This window comes from Callorhinchus milii, unplaced genomic scaffold, assembly GCF_018977255.1.
Source record: "Callorhinchus milii isolate IMCB2004 unplaced genomic scaffold, IMCB_Cmil_1.0 Scaffold18, whole genome shotgun sequence".
Lineage (NCBI taxonomy): Eukaryota > Metazoa > Chordata > Chondrichthyes > Chimaeriformes > Callorhinchidae > Callorhinchus > Callorhinchus milii.
The window spans coordinates 11,582,202-11,593,919 of record NW_024704759.1 but is presented as its reverse complement, the minus strand read 5'-3'; the positions used below and the strand labels follow the sequence as shown (position 1 = coordinate 11,593,919).

At 40.0% G+C, this 11,718-nt stretch overlaps 1 protein-coding gene across 4 annotated transcripts; it reads left to right on the top strand.

Annotated features, from left to right (window-relative positions):
* Window positions 1-4,049: 4,049 nt before the first annotated feature.
* Window positions 4,050-11,541, top strand: ttpal (tocopherol (alpha) transfer protein-like). Of its 4 annotated transcripts, none has more exons than XM_007911552.2 (5): window positions 4,050-4,400; window positions 8,630-9,107; window positions 9,483-9,676; window positions 10,053-10,163; window positions 10,763-11,541. In XM_007911552.2, the coding sequence occupies exons 2-5, from the start codon at window positions 8,639-8,641 to the stop codon at window positions 11,039-11,041; spliced, it is 1,053 nt and encodes a 350-aa protein (XP_007909743.1). In that variant the 5' UTR covers window positions 4,050-4,400; window positions 8,630-8,638; the 3' UTR covers window positions 11,042-11,541. The 4 variants fall into 4 exon arrangements, with proteins under 4 accessions (XP_007909743.1, XP_007909735.1, XP_007909719.1 ...); XM_007911544.2 differs by having other exon boundaries at window positions 4,050-4,404; XM_007911528.2 differs by lacking the exon at window positions 4,050-4,400 and adding an exon at window positions 5,358-5,441.
* The last annotated feature ends 177 nt before the right edge of the window (window positions 11,542-11,718 follow it).

The window sequence follows — 11,718 nt, the reverse complement described above, 5'->3', positions numbered from 1 at the left end:
TTTTTCACTGTGTGTAAAGTCGACTTTTACTGATATTCATTACAAATGTTTTATGAAAAACAGTGCCTCTGTCAGTCTCTGATGAATACTGCCTCATTGCTGTACTTATTCATGTGTTGTTGCCATTTCTTTAGCCTATGTAAAACAGAAATAATAATAATAAATAAGGCCTTTTCTATGTTTTTCATTGTTTTTCTGACTAATTTTGGTATTTTCTACACTAACAAACACAATCCAGTTAATTCATTAGTTTTTAAGCTTTATGATTTTGTTTTTTATTATTTTTCTTTCTTATTTATGAGAAACCAATGTTGCGCAATTTATTGGATAATAAATGTAAATAATAACTAAAACAATCAGATACCCATAATCTGTGACATGAACTTTCTACTCTGCACCTATCTATATGCGAAAGTATATTGGGAGAGAAATTCTGTGCACGTTATGATTGCAAAAGAATTATTCATCGGACAATACCTTCAATAAATTTTACGAGGCATTTTTCTTGATCATCACATGCTACAGCAGCTCGTTATTCAGTGTCTCAGTTGTAATTCACTCCACATCCATTTATTTCTATTTATATTAAAACTCACGTCGTGATTAAATGGTCTCCAACGTCTTATTGACATACAGAGTAAATGGTACAGTTGTGACCAAAAGACAAGGCAAGAAAAACACTCACGTGGGTGAGGTATCCGAGGCTGACAGTGTTTATGGTGCTGTGTGCTACCATGAATCACTGCTATGGAGGGTGAGTCAAGTTAACAATAATAATAATCCTTGATTTGATAGAGTGCCTTATCACACTGTATCAAATGCAAGGATTATTTATTATAATCACGTCTTCGAGACGTCTCAAAGCGCTTGACAGAATATACTGTAAAGTGTAATGACCGTATACTTTCTGGGCGAAACATGGCAGCCAAATGCGCACAGCAGCGTCCCACACACAGTCATGGATTGAGTGACCAAGTTAGAAACTCAATGCCAGAAACTCAAGAAAGATACATTTTTTATCAAATCCTGTCCACGAAAGGCATTCAATTGGCAGCAAACCTAGTGGGATCCTGACTGCTATCAATGACAAACTCTTTCGAAAATTGCTATTTGGGCTATAATCTGAAGTCGGGAGACAAGGACCTTTTGTTATCGCTACTAAAATTTAATTTAGATTCCATCATTTTAATTTCCATCCAAATTGTGTTTTGAAACATCCTAACAGATAAACTTGTTTTGTCACTTTATCTGCAGTATTCTCAGAAAAAGGCAATGACCCTGGTTATATGCTTGCACAGCACAGCCATTGTAATAAATTCCATATAAGTCGGCCTGATGTATTTTAGGTTTTTTTCCATGGCTATCCAGTTAAGCCTGTGTTGTTGGGGACTGTGCATTGCCTGTAAAAAGCAATATAAAAGGTGCCTGCCTGCTGTGAACCGCTCGCTCCAACATTTCACTATCTCGGAACACTTTTCCCTCACCATCCTTTCAATGAGAGCAATCAAATCTTAAACGGAGTCGCCAACCACTTTAAATGCCAGTTTCAATGTAGAAATGTGTTTGTTTCTTTCAAGAGCAAATTGGATAGATTTCTGCTAGAAAATAATATCTCGGGAAACGGTACATAGCCTGGGACAGGAAATTTCAAGCGACTGCCAGGATGGTGGAAGGTGAACTAGGGCTCGTAAAGAGAGGTCATTCCAAATAAAAATGAATGTTTAATTTGCAGAGAATTCAAGTTTTTCCATAGAGATTTTTGTTGTTCTTCCTAACAAAGATAATATATGTTGATGTGTTCTTTTAATCTAACAATATATTATATTCAAATATAACTAAGAATTCTGGGGTCTGTTATTATGTGAGTGGTGCAAACCATGTGTGTTACACACCCAACTCTCTGTATTTCTATCTATTGACATTTACATTTGCCATTTGGGCAAAAAGGTTATCATCATCCAGTATTAATGTGGAGCTGCTATCCCATTGCACAAACCTCGTGCTACTTGGTAACTGTGGATCAGAACCTGGGAAACAAAAATACCTTCAATACAGTGACTGATATAAAACCTTTGTTCATAACAGATATTTTGACCCAAGTATTTTATGCCGTGGTGAACATGTGAAAAAGTAGTTGAAGCATTCTATGGATCAGAAGCAGAATAGCTGGGAAGGCAGAATTGTTTGTCAAGGAATATTATCATTTCCATTTATTATACCAAATAAACAAGGGTTGGGTTGAGGTTGCAGTTCTGGTTATAAACTCCACGTATGCAAAAATAGCCATAAAAAAGTTCTGATAAGTTGAAGGGGGACGTGACATGCTGAGGTAGATACTTTCTGTACCAGATGAGCTCGACTCTTCAAACCAACATTTATTTTGAAATGAAACAATGACTTTCCTATAGAAGGAATTATCTTCATTAAACCAATTTCAAATCCAAATCGTTCATATCTACGTCTTTAAAAAAATCCGGGTTAACACTGAGTTTGTGACACAATGAAAACATACATAAAGTTCAGCACTATGGAACGCTACTCTGCGTGAGAGGCACTATATAAATGCAAGTTGTTGCTGTTATTCTGTTGTGTTTTGAAACTTGAACTCAATGAGTAAAGGTTCAGTACAGTGCTCCAATTTTTATTGCTGGTTCTTCAGGTTCATTAAACTCTATTACCTACTGGGTTTCCATTCCCATCAGTCACTATTTTGATTCAATCTGAAACTGCTCCAAAGAATTATGCTTTGATTTAGCATCATAAAGAACTCATCACATGAGGAATACACACACATGATTGAACAGTTAGTCTCTGTCTAACGTGTACTAGATGTGCACAATAATTGCGTTCAGCTTGTAAAGCAGCAGGAAATCCTGTGATACACTGCAGAGTTTTACATAATAAGACATTCTCAGCTCAATTGTGCAATCACAGATCTTGGATCTGGCATCTTGAAAGAAGTATTGCTCACTGTCATTTATTGTCCAAAATAGCCTAATCTTCCAACCAAAGGTAACGTGCATTGAGATACCAGTTGCATGTCCACCCAATGGAAGAACACAAACCTGACACTCCAAAGCTATTCCACATCAACAAACAAACTTGGTCCCAGAGCAAGCTGCTGTTGAAGATTGATGGCACATCTCTGGGCACAAGATAAGCTAATATTTTACTTTACTACTGTAGACTTGGCAAAGTTCTGTATTGTAGCTGGTAGAAATTCTTTTTTTTTAAAAAAAAGCTTCAGTTGGTTTTCAATTGTTAAGTGATACTTTAACTCAAGCTGGGTCACATTTCAGCTTTTTCTGGATTTAGGTTATATAATAGGTTATATAAACCTATTATTCATAATAGTAAATAATCCTCGTTGAATTTGGCACCTTTCATGTCGGGAGAACATCTCAAAGCGTTTCGCAGGATTTACAGTAAAGCGGAGTAGCTATGCATTTGGTAGGCGAATGCGATAGCGAATTCCCACATAGTAGTGCCCCACAAACAGCCATGAAGTGAATCACCAATTTTATCCAGGTGATTGTTGGCCGGGAAACTGGGACAAATTCACTTCTCTTTTCAAACAGTGCCATGGGATCTTCAGCTTCGCCCTGAATTGGCAGATATTTAGCTTAAAGATGTCAGTTTAACGTCTCATCAGAAAGACGGCACCGGTAAATCAATAAAAAAAAGAGACAGACCTTTCTCTGAGCACCCTCTTCAGGCCAGTTCTATACATTGCTATAATCCACACACATATCTATTCCCACAATTACAGTTCATTTATATAAGAAGATAATCAAAATATCCTTCTGTATTTTGCTAAGAGCGCAGTCTGGGACTGAATGCTTTAGACATCCACACAAAACTAGATACAGCAAATTATTAAATTCTTCATGTAATTAAACAAATCTGCTTGTCAAATAATACAATATTTGGCTTCGATATACCATTTAGTACTCCCGGTTCTTTACTATGATTTCTTATTCTGTTTCTTTTGGACCCAATTGTTTGATTCGGAGATGAATGGCAAAATCCGCATCAACAACACGAGGGGAGGGAAACAACCACTGTGTTATGATAGACTGAGGCCAATTCAGAATCTTCAAACACCAGTAAAAATATTAATGTGATGTCAAACATCTGAGGGAGAGGTTAGAAAGAAATTGGACTACAGCCAACAAATGCACGAGATCGAGACACATGCTGAGCTGAAAGAGAGCCTGCAGAACAGAGTTCGGAAGAAAATACTAATGAACCGGGCAGAGTAGCTAAGAAGAGAAGGATGAGTACTAAAGATTGAGGCGTGCTGAACATCAAGGCTAAATAAACCTAGGGGATAGGAAGGAGCCCGAATCGAGAGAGAGAGAAAGCGGCAAGAGCAGAGGATTCAGAAATCAAGAAATTGAGTAGGTATTTGTATGAATCTTATTACAGATCCACAATCCAACGTAAACCTTTTGTGAATGTTAATACGGAAGAGCTCAGTAAGCTCTCGTCCTGGCTAGTGCAGCAATACTTGTCTAATTTCTAATGCAATCCCTCCCCTGAGACATTTTCGCACGATCCTATCAGTGTAGAGATCCCATATGACCTTGCTTAAATGTTCATTGTCACGACCTACCGGGTTTGTAATTACACTCCAGTACTTTCAAAAGCAAATTAGATTTTAGTCTAAACCGGTGTGCACACTCGAGGAGAGCTAAATTTAAACCAGTTTTTTTTTTCGTGTTAGGTTGGCTTTTAATGAAAAAGTGAAATGTTTTCAATTGCCTTTTGTTGATATGTTTCAGTAAATCTGCAATTTGACTTGAGGCTTTACTTGTTAATTCCTCCCTCCCTGTTATGTACCCTCAGCTTGGCAGCCAACAACTGTGTTTGTAAAAGGTTTCCATCTCCTGGACACTTCATGAAGTGTACAGAATTCTGCGACGCTGCTTCCAGATGATTCAGCGTCACAATAAAGCGCTCTCGATGTTTAAGAAAAAATGCAAGTTCTCTCTTTTCAAAGACAAAAACAACATCCTGTCAAGCGCTTTGAGACGTCTCGACGACCCAATAAGGGCGTCACATCAAATCATCATCATAACCGATAAATAGTATCATCACAAGTCAATAAGAAGCCTTGCATTTGACGTAGCGCCTTATCGCGTCTTCTTGACTGCATACCTTATGGGTGAAATGAAACTTGCAAGGATTATTATTATTATTATTATTATTCTTTGTAGTATTATTGGGTTAGGTGTGACCTTGATGGAGCTACCAGGTTGCAGATTGCTGCGTTGTGAGTGAGCAGGCGAGGGCGCTGGAGTGGAAGCCACAGTATCTCTCTCTCTCTCTCTCTCTTCCCTCCTCCCTCTGGTGGAGAGGACAGTGTCACAAGATCAGTGCTGTGGTGGTTAGAGTGAGGTTGCAATCCTCTCCAGAGCACACACCAGAGGACCTGCCAGGTTAGTGCTGCGCTTGTCACAGTTTAATACTGTCAGGAAGGAGGGTCGTTTATTTGCATTATATTGCATTGCAATTGCATTGCATCACCTAAAAAAAAAGGAAAATGCAGCCTCATTCTGCAAGGAACACACACACACATATATATATACACACACACACACACACCATGGTGACTTTGTCTGTGTTGGAGATGAATGAATCTAGCCAGGCATCTAATCTCTCCTTATGTATTTACCTGCTCTCTCTCTCTCTCTCACTGCAAAAGTGATAGAATTCAAATGTATTTGGCTGCTGTGCTGTTGTGCTCTGTTGACTGCTGCTTTCCTGGTCTCCAGTGATTCATTTGCTGCATCTAAAGAACCCCAATCCATTTCCTGGTTTGCTGGCTGGGGCCTGAATATATGATTCATTCAATCAAGGAAATAGCTGGTATTTAACTATCAGACTTTTACCACCAGACAAGACCAGTCAGTCCCCAATTGTCACTTTTTTTCTCCCCAAAGCTGGCATTATCACTTGGTTGCTCTGTGCTTGTGGTGGGCCTGGTTATTTGACAGCTTACAGAACCAAATATCCATCCTCCCTTACCCCCATAATAAAATGCAGGTGCTGTTAGTTTCTGAACTAACACAGAGAGAGATGCTACCTTTCTCCCCAGAACAAATAAACATGGCTAGATTCGCAATGATCAGACAAAAAAGTCACAAAACTGCCAATAATGACATCTCTTCCAACCATAATGTAAACCCACGACGAGACACCAGGCATTCGCAGGATCACAAGAGAGATTCGAAGGCAGAAGGAAGGCCCTTCAATCCTGTTGATCTTGTCGTTCCTTCCCAACCTTGATTCTTGCAAATCGTGTTCGGGCTGCCTGAGATTTTTTTTTATTTGCTACACTTATTACGTGAATACGGATTTAATAACAAAACAGAATTACTTGTGTTGCTGTGTTTCAGACACCGAAAATTGTGTCCTGGCCTTAACATGTTTTACAGGAACAATGGGTCTTTTTGTTTTAACGTCAGTGTCATGTCAGAGAGCACTTAGGAATTAAAGCAAAAGAAAGTAATAGTTTACCGCCGGCCAAACTTGCTACATCCAAAACCTCCCCCAGATCGGTGTGATGGTAAACCTCGTGCCCCTCCACTCCACCATCGGCAGCCGCACTTTCGGCCACCAAGCCCCAAAGCTTTGGAAGTGTCTCCCCCAACTCCTCTGCCTTGCCCCCTCCTCCCCTTCTTTTAGATCACGACCGAAGAACTTCATGCGTATGGTCACCTCCTGCCCAGAATCGTGTTAGGTTCCCGCCACTGTTAAATGCTCTGAGTTGCTGCCCTGTGTGAGGGCGCTATACAGTTGCGAGTTATTGTACCTGGTATTGCGCTGCTTGCTAGGGAACTGCAGCAGCAACAAATTACGCTTGACATAGCGCCTTTCACGTCGGAAAGACATCCCGGAGCGCTGAACAAGGGTAAAGATGCAGGTCAGATGCTGCTGCGGTCAGTAAGAGTGAGCAAGCACGAAGGTGGAAAAAGATCTGGGTATAATTATGACTGATCAAGAAAAGGTTCGTATTTATTTTATGGGGGAGGGAGAGAGCATATATTTTGTTACCTGGTGCATTTGTAAATTAACATTTGAGGGCACTGGGTGCCAATATCACCGACTGTGTTTATAGTGTAACCAGATAACGGCAATGGATCTTGATCTCAAACTTCATTCTCTTGTTTTTGGGCAAGCTACCAGTGAAAGTAATTTTGTTTCATAAAAAAATCACATCTCCACAGCGGCGTGCGAAATAGCAACAGCTGCAAACTTGTGTGTGAATTGTACGTAGTATCTTGGGATTTTCTGACCTGTTTTTACACTTTTGATTTACGTTTCACATAGTGCGATTGATTGCAATTAGCATTGTAGGTAAACAGCGAGGAAAGACCCGAGATTTTCCTACGACACTTTCTGACGTGCTTGAATAGTTTCTCTAACAATATTTGGCCTTGTAAACAGTGACATTCAATTACTGGGTCTTGGTAGGTTACGAATCAGAAAGTGAAGGTTCTGTCTTTGTGCAGTAACGATGCTGTATTGCAGTGGAATTGCACACGTTCCTTTGTCAAAGATCTCCCTTGCAGTCGTTTATGGTGAAATATAAATTACGCAGAGAATAAGGAATTGGCAATGTTGGTAATCGCATCAAAATTTACAAGCCATCCAGCTGAACGAAAGAAAGGTCATCGGGAATTTTACAGCCGGTTATATCAGTGAGCGTCTGTTATTTCTGTTCCAATTAATTTTTACAAAGAGAAAAGAGAACTCGACTGGTAGCTCAGAGAGCTTTAACACAATACAATAATTCTATTGTCGTCCGCACTTATTTCTCTTGCATTTCCCAAACATAAATATCAGAGGATTGTCGAAAAGTTCAGTTACCAGCTGCGTGATTTAAGAATTCTAACATCAGTACAAACTATTGATTTACTTTTAGAGCCGCACAGAATAATTTAAAATCGGAAGGATACTTGCCCCTGGCCTAGACATTAAATTGATTTGCTTCCCGTACAAAGTTAATATCTCTACCTGAGCTCCTAGTGGTAAAATGTCAGTGGCAATGTTAAAATAAATAACCCGTCCTCTGCCTTATATGGGCTTTCGTAGGTCACTGTGACTCAATGTGGTAACTGCATGCGGTAACATGAATTGTTACATGTTGACTCAAACTCTTAGGCACGTTACTCTTTAACATAGTGGCATGATTTAACGTAGGCAATATCGAGACCTGTGGTCACCACATTACCTTAACCAAACCAGACCCAATCAATGGAATCCATTTGCCTGACGACCTCTGCCTGTTAATTGAAATTGGTGTGCAATGGAATTCTGAACGAGGTGAGAACTATTCATTTGTTCAGCCGCTATGCCCCGAAGCTGCGGAACTCTCTCCCTCAATTCCTTCACCATGCTCCCCCCTCTCTCCCCATTTTCAGGTCATGCTTGAAGACCTTCCTCTTTGACCGTGCCTACAGTCACCTCGCACCCCCCCCCCCCCCGTCCCGCCCTCCCGTCCAGCTCAGCATCGGGCTCCGCCACCGTTAAGCGATCTGAGGGCAGTGTTGCACGTTGTTGTTTTGTCGGTAGAGTTCATGAATGGACCAAATGATATTGACTCTCCTTTCTGTCACTCTAGCATTTTACAATGGAACAACCAAACAACAAGCTACTAACGGGGGAAGAGAACGCTTCCTGTGGTGACACTGGATCTTTGGCAACAGAAAAGCTCCAAAAACCGTGCTCGCCCCACAAAGAGACCTATGTGTGTACACTGAGCCTGGAGCTGATTGCAAAAGCGCAAAAAGAGCTGCAGGAGAAACCGGAATGGAGACTGAGAGATGTGCAGGCCCTCAGGGATATGATCTTAAAGGAGCAGCCGAACCTGAAAACCAATTTGGATGATGGCTTCCTGTTGCGTTTCCTCCGAGCTCGCAAGTTTGACTACGACAGGGCTTTGAAGCTGTTAGTGAATTACCATAGCAGCCAAAGGGCATGGCCTGAGGTCTTTGACAATTTGAGGCCGTCTGCAATAAAACATGTTCTTGACTCTGGGTTTCTTACTGTTCTTCCTCACCGTGATTCACTGGGCCGACGCATCTTGGTAATCCGTCCAGGTAAGCTCCCAGCACACTGAGGAACATTTGCCAAAGTACAAAACCAGAGTGTTTGGAAATTAAGTGAATCCCTGACTGTCCAGCGCCTTGGGCCATCCACCCGACGTGAAAGACGCTATACAAATGTATTTTGTTCCTGCTGTTATATTTAGGCACTAGATATTAATATTGTGGACTCATAAGTGATATTCACCTGTGATATATTCCTAAGTGTTATTCATATAAATGATATACAAGATTCAACAACTTGAAACACTTGTGCATTTGTGCTCGATACGTTAATTGCAAATATTTCTGATTCACAAATGCTGAATTGCGAATCCCAAGCCATAAAAATCGACTGCCTAACTCAATGTCTACTTTGTAATGCTCTAGGAATCTGGAAGCCTTCAGATTATCCCATCACAGATGGCATTCGTGCCATTTATGTAACGTTAGAGAAACTTGTGCGGACAGAGGACAATCAAGTCAATGGAACTGTGATCCTTGCAGACTACAATGGAGTTAGCTTGTCCCAGGCAACGCACCTTGGGCCCTTCATGGCCAAAAAGCTGATTGGAATTCTTCAGGTAAATGCAAAATTAATTTGATGTTTTCAGGGCTGCGATTTATTTTTGTATTTGGTATTTGATTTACTGTACGTGTCTATATTACCCACATGCTTTACAACTTTATTTCTTAGAGAAAACAGATTGTGTTCAAGAAGATTCAATGACTTGAGACACTTGCACATTTTACAACAAAGGCGATTTCCTATCACCTCTTAATAATAGATTAATATTGGAGTTTTAATAGTGCTTTAGCACGTCCTCCCGATGTGAAAGGCGCTCGCTCTATAAATGTAATTTTGTTGTTGTTCATGAACATTAATGTTTGTTGATGTTTGTTAATATGTCTACTTTGTACAAGTATTTGCGTTATTTTATAATTATATTCTCTTCACAGGATGGATTTCCAATGAGAATAAAAACGGTCAACATAATAAACGAACCCATAATCTTCAAGGGCATTTTTGCCATCATAAAACCATTTCTGAAGGAGAAGATGTCAGAAAGGGTGAGCATTTTCAATTACTTTTATACACCATTCAATAAATCCTATACGTCAAACACAGTGCTTGTTTCTGATCCCTAGGAAGCTAAGATACTTTATAACTTGTATTTTTATACTTATTATTTCACTTTGGTTTGTTTCTTCCAATGACTGTTATTTTCCTCTTTGGACCCCTCCAACTAACACTGTTCTGTACTTAGTGATCATGTTAGTCAGTACGAAATGTTAAACAAACAAAGGTTAGGGAATGCTCCATTTATTTCTCGAAAACAATTTCCCTCTTACATTCCCTTGGATGTGTGTGCTCAGTATCTAACACTGACATGCTGACAGTATCTACGTGTTCTCTGCGTAGGTAGCGTAAGCTAATCCCAGGTAAAATAACAGAATGAATTCCTGCTTCCTGTTGTGTAAGAATAATTATTATTTCTACTAAGTGTGCAACCAAAGCATTTTTCACTGAGGATTATTCCTGGCATCTTTCCCCCTGAAATATTTTCCAAAATAATTCAAAATATTTTGCCAATCAATAAAGGTATGGTAACTGTTTTAAGGTGCACGGATATCCCAGTAGTGTATTGTGTTCCTCTGCTTTCTTTTAGTTTGTCCTTCACGGCTCTGATTTGAGCTCCCTTCACAAGAATGTACCACCCTGCATACTTCCCGAGGAGTACGGGGGCACGATAGGCAAACTTGACACTGCAGCCTGGACTGAGACGCTGTTGGCATTCGAGGAGGAGTTTCTAGCGGAGTTTAACAACACACTTTCACCGAGGGATGAGTCACCTGTGCAGCTTGAGTTTGGGGAAAATGTTCAAGCGGGTCAAGCATGTGATGAGTCCTTTAGAACAGGGAGGTCACAGTTGTACTACTGTTATTAATGTTTCTTTATTTGGCAAAAAAGGATGCCTTGGTGTCAGGAGTATCTTTTTGACCTAAACAAAGTGTGACTACTTTAAAGTAGGTGGTGGCATCTCAGATGTTACACAAGGCTGTACAACCGAATGTTTCCGTTTTTGAAGGCAGAGTTTCTGGTTTACATATATTTGGTAAGTGCTGACTCTCCCAACCTGCCAGCAGTTTGAGATGGTGGCAGACAAACCAAGTATTCTGCAGTTTCTACATCAAATATTATCCTACACTGTCTCAGAAAATATTTGCGATTTTTTTTTAATGTCAATTTAGGTAAATCGCACAAATGGTGGCAGAGGTGATCTGATCTTTCACAATCACTGTCAAGTCATCAGTGAAGTCAAAACGCACGAGATTTATCACAACTGATTTGGCGATAGACTAAATGGCCACTTCCATTTTATGATTAACTCCCTACAGTACTGAACTTTTAAACAGATATTACTAAGTCACATAAAGCTTAATTTTTCCCCCAAATGAAAATTAACCCTCATCTACGTTTTCAGTGTTTTCATTTGGCTCTTTTGGGAAACGTGTTAAGGGATGTTTTATTATGTTTTGCTACTAACGAGGGAACCTTTAGCAAAACATCACAAACAGTATCACATTCTAGTTGGGGCTAGACAGTGATGTATTAATAGAGACA